At 40.9% G+C, this 18,693-nt stretch overlaps 1 protein-coding gene across 1 annotated transcript in view; it reads left to right on the forward strand.

The window, feature by feature from the left end:
* KLHL14 (kelch like family member 14) overlaps window positions 1-18,693 on the forward strand; it is a gene marked incomplete at both ends in the record, with an annotated part of 60,121 nt that overhangs the window by 35,435 nt on the left and 5,993 nt on the right. The window contains 2 exon segments of the mRNA XM_084306627.1: window positions 8,425-8,514; window positions 12,968-13,046. Coding sequence (XP_084162753.1) covers window positions 8,425-8,514; window positions 12,968-13,046 — 169 coding nt within the window.

The following is an 18,693-nucleotide window of genomic DNA, read 5'->3' on the forward strand; positions in this document are numbered from 1 at the left end:
TGCTTGTTTCCTGACTGGAAGATTTCTAAATCCATACAGAGTCTTTGAGGTGACAGAGCACAATTTCTGGAATGAATGCTTATATGCAATGAATTTTTCTAATCTTCATGATTAGGCATCACAACACATTTTTATAGCAGTTTTTCTGAAAATGTTAAACAGTGGTGCTATTATAGAAAGTAAAATAAAGTTAACATAAATTTAGTCAAAATCTGTTCATGGATTTTTTCAGATATACATTCTCATTTCACATTCTCTTTTACAAAATAAGTGGACTCAGCCAATTTTATCTAAGTGAATTTGATACCCATGTCGAATTTCCTTCTCTGAATTATCCATGGGTCTGCCATTTTGCCATCCTTTGGATCCCATCCGGGGGGAGAGGTCTAGGAGAGCAACATTTCTACCTGTTTCCTGTTGGAGAAAAGTCTTTCACATTCCCTGAAGGTGGGTTGATTCCTGTACATCATTCTATATTTAGTACAATTTAGAGTGGGCTCTTTTATCCATCCTGAACAAGAAGAATATTAAAAAATATATTTATTTCTGTCTGACATGAAAAAGTGTCAACAGTAAGATGCTCATTTTCAGGTGTTTGAACCTGATTTTGATGATTATGAGGATGTTAGGTTCTTCCAGAGCCTTGTTTTTTCATGGTGTGAGTAGGGATGTGCAGAACCAGGAGGTCTGTGCTGCAGTCCTTGCTCAGACTGGAAGACTTCTGCTTAGGGGGTACGTGTCAGGGTGCAGCAAGGGCTAGTGGCTCCATGAGGACAAGCCACAACATGAGTCCAATCCACACAGGAGACAAGGCTAAACACGGAACTGGAGACAGGCTACAACGTCTACCTACACAGGGTCCATCCAGGACATGGGCTACCTACAGCATAGGTCTGAGGTTCATCCAGGAGACTGGAAGCAAGCACTCTGACTGCAAGGCCCAGGTCAGATCTGTGTGCCCAGACCTGGGTTGAAATGGGGCTCCTCGGCCCATGGGCAGCCATGTTGGTGGAGACCCCAGGCTGTTCAGGGCCAGTAAGTCCAATCGGTGCCCTCAGCACCCTAACAGTATGTTGTCTGAGTAGCCTGCCCATTAAAGATAAACTCAGAGCATTCCTGTGAGCTGCTGGCAGGGATTCCTGAACTTTTTTTTTAGGCAGCCTAGATACATTAACTTGAAGCTACATAGATGTTTCTGCTTTTGCATACTGTGCTTAGGCATGCGGGAAGTTGACAATTTCAGACTTTGCTTCAGATACCTGTAGGTATCTGACTTCCCAAAATTCTTAGCAGTGTTGTTCTGAAGATTTCGAACTGTGATGAATGAAATAAAGTATATGAAAAACACAGTGCTAATATGATAAAACAGCAGCATGCCCCTCTCCCATGTCCTCTTCTCTTAGAATAACTTCAAGATCTAGCAGAAAGAAGAAAATGTAGGGTCTTCCAGAAAATGTGTTAGTAGAAAGTAAGTGGAGAATAGGATAGGACATACAGAGACAGAGGAGAAAATAGTAAACGATTTGACTTTTGGGACAGTGGAGGCTGAGTAAGGTCTTTCTGCATGTAATGTCTTCCTTTGAAGACATAGGTCCAAGAACAGCACTGACAGGATCCCCCTAGGAAAACACTAGGAGTGGCTGTGGTTGTTCTGAGCTTGGAACAATACCTTCAGAGGAAACTAGGAGTATGTATGTATCTCAAGGTCAGATAGAAATTGAGGCACAAACAGATGAAACCAGACACAAGCAGTTGGGCAATAAGCTGCCACTCATGGTCAAGGTCTTTCTTTCTGTGGCACTGCTAGAAAAGTGAGTGCATGTCCTTGAGCAGCTATCTTGGAGTATCTGAAAGCTTCCAGTGGGACAAAATAGTATTTCTTTCTGGAGCTTTCTCACAACTCTGCTGTGGTTTTATCCCATCAGGGACTATTCATCATTTCCTCCAGGAGGAGATTTTGTTGTGCGAAATGTCACACATGAATGTTTCATCATGAGACTATTACGATGTGACGAGATGTCATTCCCCAGTAATATATGTTGGGCTCTACTTCAGAGACCATAAATCCAGGCCTGAGTAAGTATACAGCATATTCTATTGGGGAACAACCGTCACTGAGGTAACATTGCATAACTCATTGTGGTGGACAAAAAGTGTCGTGTGATAAACTGCCTGCCGCCAGGCTGCATGAGTCAGTGAGGGGACTTGGGTGGCCACAGGCAGCCTTCAGCAGGTCGGCACGTAAGTAGGGGATAACAAAGCAAGAGGAACTTCTCATGGTTCCTAAAACTGTCATTTTTAACGTTCCCGCAGGACTGTACGTTATATCCCACCGCTCCACTTCATGACAAGAAGTGTGGTGTATTGGTTTACGTGTGCTTCTCAGATGCCGCATCGGTGGTTCAGCTGCAGGGATGTACTTCATTCCAGAGGGAGCAGAGGGGCACTGCCTCTGCAGGCATTTGGTAAATGCTGCACAGCAAGGATTGTGTACAGGAACAGTTACTAAGGTGGAGGTGCAGTATTTTCCTACTTTCTCCAGACTGTTTTGATCCAAGTAGACAGCTTTACTTTATTATTCAAATGAAATACAAATAAATGCTTGCAGCTTTCAGAATATATGGATAAAACTTGCTCTTCCAAACAATCAAATATATGTGCTGCTGAAAACCCAGCAAACCTTTTTGCTGTAGGACTCAGTGGACATAGACAGGTCTGTGCCCAGAACTTGCATCCAGGTAACTTTAAAACAATCTGCTTTTTTGGGAACTGTACATGATGCTATGAGCTATTCCTGATACTATGTTTGCCTGATCTGGTGCTTCAATATGAATGTGTCTTGTTTTAGATGCTCACTTAAGAAAGATTTACTCTATTAAAGCCATTAAACTGAGAACCCTACTGAAGAAGCCTGGCTAGTATTATTCCAAAGAAAGTATCAAAATTATAACCTGAAATTTGCATGAAAAAAGTTTTCATTAATGTGGAATAACTTTATAATATGAAATATCTTTGTTAATATGAAATATCATTCACTATGTTGAGAATGGTTCAGAGGACTTCCACCCACTCAGATAACTTTTTCTTCATCCTTATGTTATCTTGAGTTGAAGGTAGGTTTGAGTAGCATTTTACCTTTGCTTACTTGCAGCCTCAGTTGGACTAGGGGCTGTATCCTAGATGAACTGGCCTCTGCCCATTTTACCTGTGATGGTTTGAGAGCAGTTGGCTCAGAACCAGCATGGGTATGAAGAGGTTGTGAAGTGTCTAGCTGAACTGATGGAGCTCTCTATGATACGGCTGGACCATAGCTATTCCTGTTAGTTACCCTAGAAAGTGACTTTGAGGCACAGTGCTTCCTGATCCTGATGATCTTAGGATTTCTGCTTTTGGTGGCTGCTGTTGGATTGTCCCAGGCTTCCTCCACTGAGTTAAGCTCAGACTCAAGGTTGACACCGCTGTGTTACTAGAAGAAATACTTACAGCTATTTGCTTCAGAAAATACCAGTGGGTGAAAACCCGATACCTTTAAAATCAGTTCACTGAGGCTAGAATTTCGTACTTATTGTGGTCAGTCTTTCCCCACAGTTATTAAATAACCAACAATTGAAGTGAGCAATTCTCAGAGGAATTCTAGCATTTATTTATATAACCCCCTTGGTGAGTAATAACAAGTAACATGCAGTAGTAAATGTATAGACTTTGTGCAAATGATTTATGAACCAAAGACGAGGCAAACAATATCTGATACTCTGCTTACAGCAAATAATTGGACAAACTGTACTCTGGCTAACATTTTGGAGAGACGGTTGGAAATGAAATGTCTCTGCCCTGAGCAAATCAGTCTTCCAAAGTGGGTTTGTAGGTGCCTTCTGTACTGGAATGAAATGTCTTCTCATGTTACCCTGCCCACTGAAGAGCTGTGGAAATACCCAGGTTTTAAGCAGTAGTAGTTGAATATTATGTTGCCAACAAGTTAGGCAGCTAATATTGTGGAAGGTCATTATTGTTTCCTTATATCTTCTGGTAATGACATCCTGGTCCTGGAAACACACTTCTCTTGTGTCATCTGCACAGGTCATTAGAGATGGTAAGCGTGACTTCTTGGTGTGTGCTGAGTCTTGAAGGAGCTATACTCAGCTTTGCAGTAGTTTAGAAAGAGATTTCCTGGCTTTCATCACAGTACCTCCTGTATCCCAAGCAGCTGAACATTTGAAGGCAGTGAAAAATCTATGGATTTTATTTTTTTTAACTTTGAACAGAAGAATCAAATACAGTTTCTGAAAGGAGTTTTCAGCAGAGCGGGGGAATGGCTGTGGACCGTATCACAACTTTCAGATCTCCTGGGACCAGAGCTAATCCTTCTTTCTGTCTCAAGAAATGCCGTTCCTGTACTCTCTTCTCCCCTGCTAGTTAGTGTTACAGTGAGGATAGACAGGAGAAGGTGAATTGTAGGGAGACGAGGCAATCAGTGACCCCTTGGGTAATGTATGGAGAACAAACAGGTGCCATTTCCTAAATGTGCAATTGTTGGCAGAAACTAAATAAAAATAGATAAGGCAAACTGTGTGCATTATTGTTTGTTAGCTAAGTGAGGTATGTCACTGTCCTTGCCACTCAGAAGCTGGAGGTGCCTTTGGAGCATCATTGCATCTGGCTGACCTCACAGCCATTATGGCTGAGAGGGTTTTTTCATGGTTATAAGCTGTAGACTCTGTTTTTGAAAGTAGGTCCCAGGACATTATCTGGTGCCTTTTATTAACTAAGGTTTGGCATATGCAAGGAGTTTTTGCCCAGGAAGGCTATCCTTCCGTGCAGAGTGCTGCTGTGGGAAGGGGGCTGGTGGAGACAGTGTCTTTTCTAGGAATGCTTGGACTTTTTTCTGCTCTTGGTCCAGGAAAGCACAAGTTTGTCAACCGCAGGCCTCCAGCTTTGGAAGGTGTGTGAGGGGCAGGGGCTTAGGAGAGGTGGTTTCTGCCTAGTCCTGCTAATCCATGTAGGCAGTCTATCTCAAGGAATTCTCTGGCGCCTATCACCTTGGTGGCTAAGCATGTTTCTCAGATGACCATGGCTTTTTTTTCATCATTTCCTCTGTTTAATAGTCTTCTCTTCTTCTTTTTAAATCGGTCTTTAATAAAGTTGAGAATTCTTGCACAGGGTTTTATAAACATGTGTTATTAAATTTTAAATCTGTTTTGAAAGTGCCTCTATCCTACTCCCTCCTAGTAAAGTGACCTTTTTAAATGGAGGGAAGTGGGTTTAGATGACAGTCATGATAAATGCGGTCATGTTCACTCAATAAAATAAGGCCCAGTGCATTTGAGGATAAATCAGTGAAATGTACAGCCCCACCTGTCTGTCTCCATCATTCATTTCCACTGTCACTTTCACAGTGGCTGATGGATCACAGTTGCTGTAAAATTAGACAGCCTTTAATCTCATTTCATCCTGATTAGCTTCTCCTTACCCTTTCCCTCTAACTCACTGACTGACACGCTAAAAACTCACACTGGGCTGTGTCTGAGCGTGGCGTACAAACTTCTCTTCAAATACCCTTTTTGCGGGGCAGGCAGGTGTTCCATGGGCTGGGAATCGAAAAATGAGAGGATGTGATTTTCACATGATTAAAGCAAAACAGCAGACAAAGGCTCATATAAAATTAATGGAAGCAGCAATCTGGGCAGCCTGCATGATGGGCCAAATTCTGCCCGTTACACCCTGGCAAGCCCAGGGAGCCTGTGAAGATTGTCACTAGGAGAAGCTGAATTTAGCATGCTCATTGCCATGTAATTTTGACTGTAGCTATGAAAAGGTAGATCCTGTACAGATGTGTGTTAATAGGGAATTATGACTTACAACAGAAGTTTTCAGGCACTTTCATTTTATAGCAGTCTTGTTCACTCCCATAGTTTTGATTGCTGTGTGTAATTCATGATTGCGAGGGACCCTGAAAATGATCAAGGGGAAAGGCTGTGCCGTTGATGACTTCACTATTTCAATGCAGAAACTGCCTCTTAGGTGCTCACGGCATTGCTCTGTCCTCTCTGCTTTGCCCAGCTCCCTCCAACCCGTCGGTGGTGGGCAGATTCATGAGACTGAGAACAGAGCTTTGCCCAAAGCTTTCTGAGAAGCAGAGGTTGTGATAAAGGTCTGCAGGATTTTATTGCAGTCACCCTCCTTCTCAGGCCCAAATACTACCATCCTGCCTTGGGCAAGCTTCCCTTTAGCTTCCCTGTGAGGTACGGGTGGTGGTTCAGGACATTTGGGCCCCATCCCTTATCAGTGGGAACATTGCCATCAAGTTAAGTAGGAGCCAGGATTAAGCCCTTAGTTTTTGAGGTTTAATTATCATCATAAGTGTGAGAGTCTTACTGCATAGTTCATATGCATGGGAACAGCAGAAAAGCTTAAAATATAATTTCTTCCTCTGCTGGCCCTGTTTGTGTCAATATGGAAGATAAATAAAAGTATTTGCAAAAAATGGAGACACAGCATGTGGAAAATATGCATGTGTGCTGTCTGTGCACAGTTCTTTGCTATAAGCTGTCTCTTCAAATCGGCTAAGGGAAGAGCCTGGCTGTGGGTTCAACCACTGTCTTGGACCTGATTTGAAAATGTAATATAGCATTGGATTAGGTAAGAACTGAAGATGCTGCAGACTGATCCTGGGGAACCTCTTTGTCAAAGGAGGGGTCCCAGAAGGCATCAAAGGAAGACAGCAGATTTCTTGTGGAAGACCCACGTGTATTCTGTAGTCCAAGCTTCCACATAATCAAGGGAAATTCAGTGGTCAAGAGAAATTTCAAGATGGGAAAATGTTTGAGATTAAAGACTGAGAGAAATGTTCTGTGGGGGCTTGAAGATGAAAAATCTTCTTCATTCTTTGATCCCATTGTAGGAATCTGTAGGTAGTGTAAATTCTTATGCATTGCCTAGTATAGGATTACTTCCCGGTTATGTAAAGTTTACTGGTAACAAATAACTGTAATTAATGAACTTCCACTGTACCTGGCTGCTCAATTTAAGAATTGCTTCACTTACGTGACTTATAAGAGCACAGACTATGAAAATGATATTCGACCTTTACTAAAAACGAACCTTACTTATTCATCATTGCCTTGGCAAAAACTTCAGTAAGAAGCTTAAATGAGCCCACTTGATCTTTAAGAAAATGTGTCCTAAATAACAAAGCTATGCGTATTTCTTCTTATTATTATTTGCATATGCTATACTGCACAACTGCATTCTGAGAAAAATAAAAGATAATAAAACAAATGAAATGAGAGATATATCACCCAAAATAATCCAAGTGTGAGATAGGCTGCCTTTTTTTTTTTTTTTTTTTTTTTTTGGCATTGGCAAAAGAGCACAAAGTAAGAGCTGGCCCTGAGTCATATTGATTTCCCACTGCACTGGTTTCCTAAGTGCTCTGTTGATCCGTGTCAAGCAATAAGTTCCCTGCCTGTACATGCACATCACCTCCCCATTTGTCCTCACCTAGATTTAAGGTGCCCATATGATGAGCTGAACAAGGACATCATTTTTCCTACTGGTGTCACTGGGCCAAAACTACTGTATGTGGTATGATAACTAATGCTGTGTAAGTTTACATTTACCATATAACATCACAATGGTGCTGTATGGCACAGCACAATAAGAAGTGCATGCTCTGTATACAAAAGCCCTTATTTTTGTGTTTTAATACTTGCAGTGGGAAATGTAAATTAAAAAAGAATAGATTATTGCAACTGTGGTTGGTCTATAGTAATCCCAACACCTCCAAAAAAAAAGGATATTGCAAACCTAATGCCACACTTTTGATCTTTGTTAACAAAGGATTTCCTGATTAGATGAATAGAAAATGTGTGATTGTGCTGCTAATGACATTGTACAGGAAATTAAGCGTATACATTTGGAAAAGGCATTAAATCAGCAGGACCTTAATTTAAAAACTTAAAACTGTATGGAAATGCAGCTTGTTCATTGCTGTGTTGTAGAAAGCTACTGAACACACTGACTCTTCTTGTGGAAACATTACCAACAGAACAAAGCTGGGCTGAGTTTTTTTTTTAATGTTTCCTAGCCTGCTAGGATCCCTAGCATCTGCTTATTCTCAGGAAAATATGAGACAACTTCACCCATTTTTACAAGTTCTTTTTAGAGCAACATATATGCCAGTTGGTCTGGGGGGCACTGAAGGACTGGAATTCCAGCTTTTTTCCTCAAATACCTGCAAGGTCAAATAATGTGAAATTACTAGTAAGTGGATTTTTCTGCTGTTAATTCACTGGGTATACATGCTTGGGGTGATGCATTCCCCTGTTATTTCATACAGATTTAATGCCAGTGTTGTGTTTTGTACCTTTGAATTTTTTTATGGAATCGGTGCCCTGAGCTGATAAAGAATTCTTGCTTTGCTTGCAGTTATGCCATACAACAGTGCCCATCATTGTGTTGTGGAAGTGGAAAACTTTTTGTTTGTGCTTGGAGGAGAAGACCAATGGAACCCTAATGGTAAGTATAGAATATTTAAAGGCGTGGGCAGCATCTTCCTTCCTGTGTCTGTCTGTCAAGTCAGCTGATGTGGTCATTAGTAAGTGATTTTGAGGACCTGTAGCCTAATTGTTGAACTACCAAAGGCTACTTTTACATATTGATGTAATAAATATCTGGTACTTCAGCATTAACATCTCCGTCATTCATCAGCTCCCACATCCCTTGAGAAATGCCACAGGCAGCAGAACAGACTCTTTCAAGTGCATGCACCAGGCAGCAGCTGTTAAGAATTTTAACCTTCATTTCCAGTCTCCTTCCAGTCATAATATAATAATGCAATTGCAGTAGATGAATGCTTCCTTTCTGTTTTCAAACCAGATACTTGCAGCTAAAGTTGTTAATGTGTTAATTATCTAGACTGAGATTCTTAAACTGGTCCTTTTTTTAGTCTTGTGCAAGAGCTTCTCATATAGATTATCTGCTGCTACCTTCTTTGATTTGATTACTTCATAAATTTACCGCAAAGAGAAATTAAACAATTTAACAGGCTTCTGAGCAAAGCAAAAGGAGAATACCATGTCTTGCAAAATTCACAGAATTGTCAAGACATTGTTAAAAAGCTTGCACACGAAGAAAGAGTTGTAGTTGTAGCAGTCTGTGTAACAGAGATAATTATGACTGAGAAACCATAAAACAGCTTGCAGGTACACATTTTTACTTTAAAACACCAGAGGATCCAGCTGAAATTACATATACTGCATATATTTTATTGTGAATGCCCCATTTCAGCATCTGCACTAAACCAAATTATAGAAAATTGTTACATCTGTTCACTTCCTAAAACCTGAGACAAACAATCCAGTCCACCCTATAAGCATATTTCCGGTGTGGTTAAAAATATCACTAAATGTCTTAGGAGAAGAGCCTTTCAGTTCTGTTTTTTGAACCTCCTTTATATTAAGCAGGAGGTAGCATGGTATCATTAATGACAATTAGCAGTAGTAGTATCAGCCGCAGCCAGCAACTGAGGGCTCCTGTTGTGCTTGGTGGTAGGCGCATAGATAATAAGAGGCAGACCTTGTTCCAGGCAGTTTATAATTAAGTAGCCATGTCATATGAAGGATGAAAGAAATAAGAAGTATAATTATCCACGATTGAAAGATGTGGAAACTGAGTCACAAGCTAACGGAGAGACGTAAGGGTTGAATACCCTGTGACCAAGACAGGACTTGAGCACAACAGTTCATGACGTGGACTGGGCTTTAATTCTGAGGCTGCTTAGATCAGCTCCTGAGCTGAACACATTTGCACCAGACATCAAACAGCTTCCTTGATCTGTGAATACCAGAGAGCTGTGGTTTGTCTGTAGAGAAGATATGAATGAAAGAGGTAGGAGCGTTACCGATACCGATCGCTTTACAGATTGGCCCCAAGTGAAATGGATCCTACTTGTCATAAAAAGCGGACCTGAAAATCATAAACTACATTCTGTGTTGGAATAGTTCTTTCTTGAAACTGATTTGCTCTAAATCTGCAGCTACACGGAAACTACTCACACATACTCACTTATATTTCTGTAAAGGCCCTTGCCTGCTGTCCTTGCAGTAAAGAAGGGACTTCAAATGGACCTAACTGGAGCTGTTTTGCAAACACATTTCAAAGATTACAACTTGAATGAAAATGTGACAAGTGTTTTCTTGTCAGTGAAAAGGATTATCTTTGAGATGGGGGCATGGAAGGAGCATTACGCATTTCTTTGGGGATTGTGCTGATTCTCAAAAAGCCAAGTCGACCACAAGGTGTGCCCAGGCACACTCCGTGCTGCTCCTTTGACTTCCTGACAACCCAGAGAGCATGGGAGACATTTTTTCTCATTTTTAACATCCTCTTATGACTTTTCCTTTCCAGTCACAAGGGATTCCTGAATGAGTAAATATTGATGAGAGCAGGTTGCAGAACACTGGCATGGATTTAGGACAAACTTTCATAACCTTCAGAGCCCTTCACCTTTTTGGCATGGGTGCAGAGACTTTCTTGCAGAGAGCAGAGCAGCATCTGCTTCCTTTTCTGCCATTATCTTGATTTGCTAATCCTGATTTTTATTTGCTTCTCACATTTCCTACATTCTGACAAGTGCTTTATAACATGTGCAACCTTCCTGACTGATGAGCAAGGCAAAATAATAGATACAGTTGTCTTTTAAACTGAATTCCAAAATGAGATTGGAATAAAACCAGTTATACCAGGCAGCTTAAGGAGGTAATCAGGTCCTTTCCCTGCCATCACAGGCATCATATAGTCCCATTTTGTAAATTTTCTAAGCTCCATTTGAAAAGCAGTTGGATTTTTAGCCCCCTCTACTCCTGTTGGAAAGCTGTTACAGAATCCAATTGCTCCCAGTGACTAGGAGCCTTATTCTAATTTCCAGTAAAATGTATTCTTTGACTGTCTAAATCACCTTGTTCTCATGCCAAAACTGGCCTTTAGCTTAATAGTTTTTTCCCTCCTGGATATTTGTTCCTCTCATGTATTATATGCAGCATTTATGTCCCCTTTCAGGTTTTGTTTTGCTGGGTGCAACAAGACAAGTTCTTTGTCTCCTGCAATAAGACAACCTTTTTGTTCTTCCCATCATCCTAGCAGCTCTTCTTTGTGCCTGTTCTAGTCTGATTTCATCTCCCTTCCTGTGAAGTGACCAGATCTGTATCCTGTCTTCCCACCCTGTTCCCATAACATCTTCACTTTCTACACCATGCTATACAATCTTCTACACACATATTTGTAGCAAAGATGTGTATTATGCACACTATGTTGGGTCACCACAGTCCTCAGATTAGAGGTTTGTGAGACACCAATGAAGAAGCTGCCATGTAACCAATGACCTCTGAAGCCCCAAGTAACTCTGAAGATGCAGAAAATACAGCAGCATTAAAACCGTCTTGTAGAAGTCCAAACTTTTGATCAATACTGGCATTGCTTTGTAATCCTGATTTTTACAGTTGAAATAGGTTAATAAATGTCCTAAACAGTGATACCCAGAGCTGGTCAGTTGCCCTCTGTTTTACTGTGTATTGAATTTCTAGCTACCAATGCCGGTTCTTCTAAATTGTTGTTATATATTAAAAGAATTCAGATAGGGACCAAGAGCAAAGTCAGGCTTCTCTAAACCCAGTGCAAAATGCCCAGTTGCCCTTAGCATTTGGGGCTCTCACCCTGTGTCTTGAGATGTGTTTGAGCAGTGCTGATCATGCAGGGATTTCAGTCCTCATTAGGCACCACACTGGATTTGGAACGTGCTTACACATGGCAAGAGAATGAGTTTGTTTCCAGACAGAGTGGTCAATGGTTTCTTTCTTTGCTTTCTTGTAAAGCATGATCTTAAATTTTTATGAATACAAATTCTAGCTATATCTTTTTTTTCTTCTTCTCTCCAGTCTTGATGGTCTATTTATACATGCTGAATTAAGTGTAGAATGAAACAAGCAAAGCGAGCCAATCCAACAGAGGCTTTTCCGATGCAAAAATATTCACCTTGTACAATATCCAGTGACCATCTGTAGAACTGTGACATATGCAGTTGGGTTACTCTGCTGTCCTTTGAAGCCTCTAATTCAATTTTTTAGTCACACTTACATAAACAAAGGTTTCTTTTTCCGAGGTCCTCATCTGTTGAAGTCTCAGGTGTTACAGGAAATTGCCATACACTCTCTTGCTTCAGTTTTCTTGCTTTGTTGTCAATCTGCATGTAAAATAAGATGAAATCTTAATATCGTGAAGACATGAATACAGTTCTTGGGCTTGACAGCATGGATAAGCTAGTTAGCTGATGTATGTTGCTCATGTTTCATATTTTAGGTAACACACTTGGAATAAGACTTTTAAGAGTGTATTCCCCCTTCGATGCACATGTGTAACTCCTCCTAACTTGCACTGAAAGTATATGGTAGAATAAGCCATCTAGTGCAAATACAGCATACCCCATGCTGATGGCTTATGCAGCTTCTGATTGTTTGCATGTTTTTTACTGTGTTCACCTAGAGATGAAGTGAAGAGAAAGAAATGCACATGTTCTTCCTGTGATTTTTTTACGTGACAGAAAATGCTCTAGCCATAAAAGTACTGTAGGGAAGCCCTGTTTTGGGCAGTAATTTTGTTTAGTGCTATGATTTATTGTGGCTGTGAAAGTTCCACAGCATCTATAAGTAAATTTAAATACACATTTTCAAGATCTTATTACAGAGAGCAAGAATAATCTCTATCCGCTTTTACTGCTAACAATTGCTAATTCAAACCTTGTAGTGCCCCATTTGTTGAATTATTACTGTACACATAGCGTAATCATACATTGTTGTAAAAGGGGGAACCCTTCATAAAAGCTGTCAACTTGTGAAATATATGTAATATATATTACAATCATGATGTTAAATACATGAAACAAACAGCTGAGTGTCAAAATAATCTATCTTTACAGGGAAACACAGTACAAACTTTGTTAGCCGATACGATCCCAGGTTTAACAGCTGGATACAACTTCCACCCATGCAAGAGAGGTAAAAACCTACTATGTGTTTTTCAGTGTATGTTTTATCATCCTAGGAACAAAAGTTTGGGTTAGTTTTGGGAGTAAGAAGGCCTACAGAAGCATTGGAAATACTGAGCTAAAACTGCACCGTGTTGTTGCTTCCCGTTTGTCTCCTAATTTTTTTAAACATTCCAAATTCAAAACTCCACACGCCAAACCCTGCAGTGCTAACTCATGCAAAATAACCATGGACTTTGTGCAATTACTGGTTGCCTGAGCGCGGTTTGAAGGATTTTTTGAAGTCTCCATAGTATCCTGTCATGTTACACTGTAGCGTCATGATGAATTTGCAGTAAACAGGCAGTAATTATAGTCAGGTATCTTACAGAGAACTGAAGCCTCCACGTGTTGACTCCAACCTGTTTCACCACACCAGCCATGAAAAGCTCCCCTCAACATGACTTATCTTGTCAGAGGACTCATAATTCTAGGTGGTCTTCGAATGAAGTTGCTGTCAGCCAATGCGAATTAGAGTAGCACACGTTTTAATCCTGCTGTGTATCAAAGAGCACAGCTGCATGTGAACTGCAATGACCTGTAAAGATGGCATAAACTTAACTCTGGATCCCAAGTCCGACCCTGAAAGGAAAAAAGCCCCCCAAACCTGAACTGAATGATGTGTGCTTCATAGGAAGAGTCTCACAGGCAGAAGGTACAAGTCCTGTTATTTTTATGAAAAAATGTTCAAAGGACTGTCCGTCCTTCAGTTCAGCATCCACCTTTTTGTGGATCCAATGTACAAGATATCTGACACTGCTTCCCTGAGACACTCTCCTGATACCCTTTTCTGCCTGTATTGTCCCTTTTTTGTCATCTGCCTACAGTATTCAGGTGTCTGGCAGTCATAAATGTATTAAACTCAGTGCGACCCAATGAAGGAGGTGTGCGTTAGGAGATGCATAGAAATGTGACTGTTTTTTCAAATTTTCAGAGGCAAAATACAAGTCTGTAGAGTTTTTGAAAGACCCGTTTCCAGGATTCAGTTTGGTTGACATAGGTCCATGTGCAGACCCGTGCATGATGCTCGTCACCAAGTGCTGCATTGTACCAGCACTTGGAGAAGCCCAAGTGCATGGAGAAGCCCAAGTGGGACAGATGTGAGTCAGTGCCTTGTTAGAGCAGAGAGAACTGATAAAATTAGCCATATAAACAGAGACAGAAAAGACGTTCACAGTTCATTATAGTCTGTTTTCATTAACAGCATCATCCTTTAAAAATCCTGCATTAAAATACTTCTTACTTTTTTAGTCAATAGCAGGGCTAGGCCAATAGCAAGCTCTTGCTATTGAGTTAGCCAGGCTTTGGCAGCCCCCACACTGTTCCCTCCCTACTGCCAGCACTTCAGGGCAACCCCACAACCAGGCCATTTACCTAAAAACACAAGGGCACCTCTGGTTCAGCTCCCCAAACTGAGTCACTGCCAGCCCAGCCATTGGCACGGGGGGAGCAGGAAGTATGGGAGAAATTGCATATTGCTATGTAGGTCTTCTTCAGTGAACCAGGGGGCCTGACTAGTGGTTTTATGGAGGCTGAAGCTCTTCTGGAGCTTAATCTGTGTCTTGATTAGGCTCTATGATTATCTGCAAGCAAAACTCTCAAGGGACATGTGTGGCTGGATGAACAGTTGGGTTTGTTTGGCTGACAAAGCTCAGCAGGCAGAAGTAGGTGGTTGAGGATTGGAGAAAGCAGACAGTAGAATTTTTTTCACCTCTGCATTGGCCAGTTGTGTTGTACTGGAAAATACAGTTTATAATCCCAGGTGCTGAATACAGCTTGTTTCTGGTGGAAGCTGCCGCCTTCAGCCAAGAGTTAGAAAGTCTGCTGAGCTTTATGATTGCTTAGCAGCTGCCCAACAATAAACTGTAATGTATTAACATCTTGGCACATTACAGTTTTATTTCATTGTAATGGTCCACTTGTACATAGTTCCTTCAGCTAGAGGCCTTCCTATGGCAACGTAAGTTGTCACCTCTTCTGTTCAGGATACATAGCTCATAGACTTGCCCATTATTTTTCTATAAAGGCTCCTAATTATAGGGGTTGTTTTTGGAAAACAGGGATTTTCAAAATTCTGAAATGTTTTTAAAGGTTTATTTGCTCATCCCTAGTGACTTCCTTAGCATTGCTGCAGCCTTTAGATGTAGGGTCTGGCCCATGCAGTTTTAAGAAGATCATACAGACCAGAGGGAGCTTTTATGCAGTCTCTTTTCCCAGCTCCTTAGTCAAAGTTTCCATTGAAGTCAATAGGCTACTTCCCCCCTCAGGAGTACAGGGTCACGCCCTGTATCTGCTGGTAAAATGCAGGCACCATTGACAAGACAGACTGTTTAATGGGTTCTTCTGAGTCATTATGGTCCATCAAGTCAAAACCCACTTAGGAATTTTAGTCTGAGAATAATTGGCTGGATAGACTGTAATAGCTCCTTTGAAATGACTGTCAGGTAAATGTGGGTCTCATTCACAGGCAGTATATTCTCAAGTTGAAAATCTGTATGAAATATTTGATGAGTAAACTTTTATCTCGTAGGGTAAAATCCATATCTGATTGATTTTACTGTTTGAGCTATAAAGAAAAGACTAATCCCATTATGGATTCAGAGCCGTCAGCGTATTTTTCTTTAAAGCCAAATTTGGCTTCTTTTGGTTTGAAGCACATCTCAAAAATAGTCATCTTGGAGAAGTTTGTACTGTTTTCAGATGTGTGTCATTTAGAGAAACAACAAATGACTTACCAGGTATTGAAATACTTACCAGCCTAACCATGCAACAGTGCTGCTGCTGTTAACAGTGGGATGGTTTTTAAAGCAGCTCAGTTAGACCAACATCCCTACTAAATGATTGATCCTTGTAGCAGACATACCTGAACTTCTGGAGTGAGCTGTAGCTAGACACCTCCATCCAGTACTGTCCCATCACAACGGGCCAGCCCAGAGCTGGACAAGGGATGCAGAACATTTATATGTTTCTGTTTTTTCTTACATTCCAATTTAAAAGGTTTTATTTAAAGACCTGCAAAAAATACTGCATTGCACCAGGGCATGAACAAGCACAAGTGGATCTGAGCAGGCCACCATCTTTACTGAAGCTGATTGAACTGATAAAAGAAGCCACAAGAAAAGAGATAAAACAATTTCATATTTTATTTTATCCTCTATTATTTAATGATAACATTAACCTTTATTAAGATGACTTCAGGTTTTTAAAAGCAGAATGAGCACTCTAACAGTGATCCCTTTAATAAGGTCCAGACACCATAATGATCACTGGTAGCATTCACAGTTTTAAACCTCAGACTGGTATTTCATGTTTCAGGGCATAAGTTCATTTTCTGTGGAAATTAGAAAGAAATGTTAGAAATGTTTCCCATTTCGTTTATATATGAGAGAGTTAGGTAGGTTGATTACTGAGTGAGGGGTGGTGAAGGAAAAGTATTTCAGAGACCAGTAAATGTCAAATACTTACATGCTCTGAAGAAAATCCAAAAGTAATTGTCTTATTGTCTATATTCAAATCCTAAGGTGCATTCCTGCTATCTAATTAGAATGGAGAGTCTCTTCCCAGTTCTGTGGGAAAAGTTGCCATGTGAGGCCTCTTACATTTTAATCTGAATCATATTTTACAGCAATTTAAAAGGTTTTCACTTAACAGCACATCCCTCACACACTGTATCACTGAAAAGTTAAAAACCAAAAACCTTAAAATATTTGCGGCAGGAGCTACTGGGTAAATAGCCATGTCCAAGCAGAAGAGTGAAGGATGCTGACGCTTTCATTTTTGCTCCTTATAGTGACACTGTGTGGATGAAACCAGGAGTACACATACAGAGTAATGTTAACAGAATCATAGTTAAAATAGCAGTGTCTGTCAGTTGTATCTATCTCTGTTTATTAAACTTGAACTAAAAAATTAAATAAAAGAGAGAAATTGATATTCATATAAAATAGTATATATCTTTTTAATACAGTTGAGTTTGGTTTTGAAAATTCGGGGTTTTTTTTGCACATTTTATTAGATTTATTACTGGAAATGTGACTAAAATATGTCAGGAGTTGTTAAAATTTGAAACCCTCAAAACTGGCAGCAAACACCTCCTATTCCACATTGCACACAGCCCAGTAAAGCTGCTAAATGCTGCTGTGCTGCAGGTTGGGAAAAGAAGGGGCTCCTAGTGAGGTGTTCACTGGTCAGCAGCGTTGAGGAAAGACCAAATAGTTGTGCTGAGAGCAGTTTGCTCACAGGTTTGCAAGAGGAGGTGGGTAAGGACAGACAAGTTGACAAGTGAGCAGCCCAACTATCACCACCAGGCGCCCTGCAGGTTTGTGCTGGGTGTGGGAGGGTCAGAGGAGATGTGAACTCTGGCTGAGCATTTCTCAGCATGTGCAGGCTCTCTGATGTGACCTCTGCAGCTTTTCCTCCTTTGTGAACAAATGCAAGCTATGTTGCCTGTCATGTACTCTCAGGAAGCATATAGGCACTTGTTTGCCTCTAACACTTTTACCCGCCGTCAAATTAGAGTGAAATCAGCCAGCAGGTTTTTGTTGAGAGAACAACACTCAGACAGACATGGATGCACATACAGTGTAATCAAATAAGCTTTGTTTCCATAGAAAATCGGGCTAAAAACATAGATGCACAATTTGCTGCCCGACCATGCAGAGCAATGTATGTCATCAGCTTCTATCTACCCATTGACAGATAAATTAAATGATCTTATTTAATTCGTCAGTTTAGTTGGAGGCATTTAGCAGCTTTCCTGTCCTCCTGTTTGCATCTTTTCTTCCTGTAGCCTTGTTCCTGGGGCAGTGTTTCCATTCCTGCTCAACAAGGTCTGCCACCCTGTTCTATCCACTTTGTCCGTATGCAGCCAAGGTGAAAGCAAAAAGACAGGAGGTGCTCAGTAACGCAGCTCCTCACCAGCCAGGGCCCTGTCAGGTATACACTGAATCTAGAAATAAGACCAGAAATAGGTAGCCTCACATCAGATCTGCTCCTTGAACACCCAGCCAGCTTATTGTTCCCATGGCTGTGTCTTCATAGACTTGTTTGAAAAAGGGCTACAAAGCTGGTGAAGGGTCTAAGAGAACAAGTCTCGTGAGGAGCAGCTGAGGGAGCTGGGGTTGTTTAGTTTGGAGAACGGGAGGCTCGGGGAGACCTTATTGCTCTCTACAACTTCATCAAGGGAGGCTCTAGTGGGGTGGGAGATGGTCTCTTCTCCTGAGCAATAAGCGATAGGACAAAAGGAAATAGCCTCAAGTTGCACCAGGGGAGATTTAGGTTAGATATTAGGAAAAAATTCTTCACATAGAGCATTGTGAAGCATTGGAACAGGCTACCCAGGGAAGTGATTGAGTCACCATCCCTGGAAGCATTCAAAAGACGTGTAGGTATGGTGCTTAGGGGCATGGGTTAGTGGTAGATTTGGCAGTTCTAGGTTAATGGTTGGATTTGATGATCTTGGAGATCTTTCCAAACCAATTGATTCTATGATTCCTGTCTGCCTGACCACTCCTCCAACTTATAAACCATCAGCCAATCTCCGGCACTTTTAACAAACTGGGAAATCCATCAGAAATGTTTACATGATAGAAATTTTTCAAAAATGGGCGACTGGGTAA

Source organism: Netta rufina (genome assembly GCF_964035555.1).
Source record: "Netta rufina genome assembly, chromosome: 2".
In the NCBI taxonomy this organism is placed as follows: domain Eukaryota; kingdom Metazoa; phylum Chordata; class Aves; order Anseriformes; family Anatidae; genus Netta; species Netta rufina.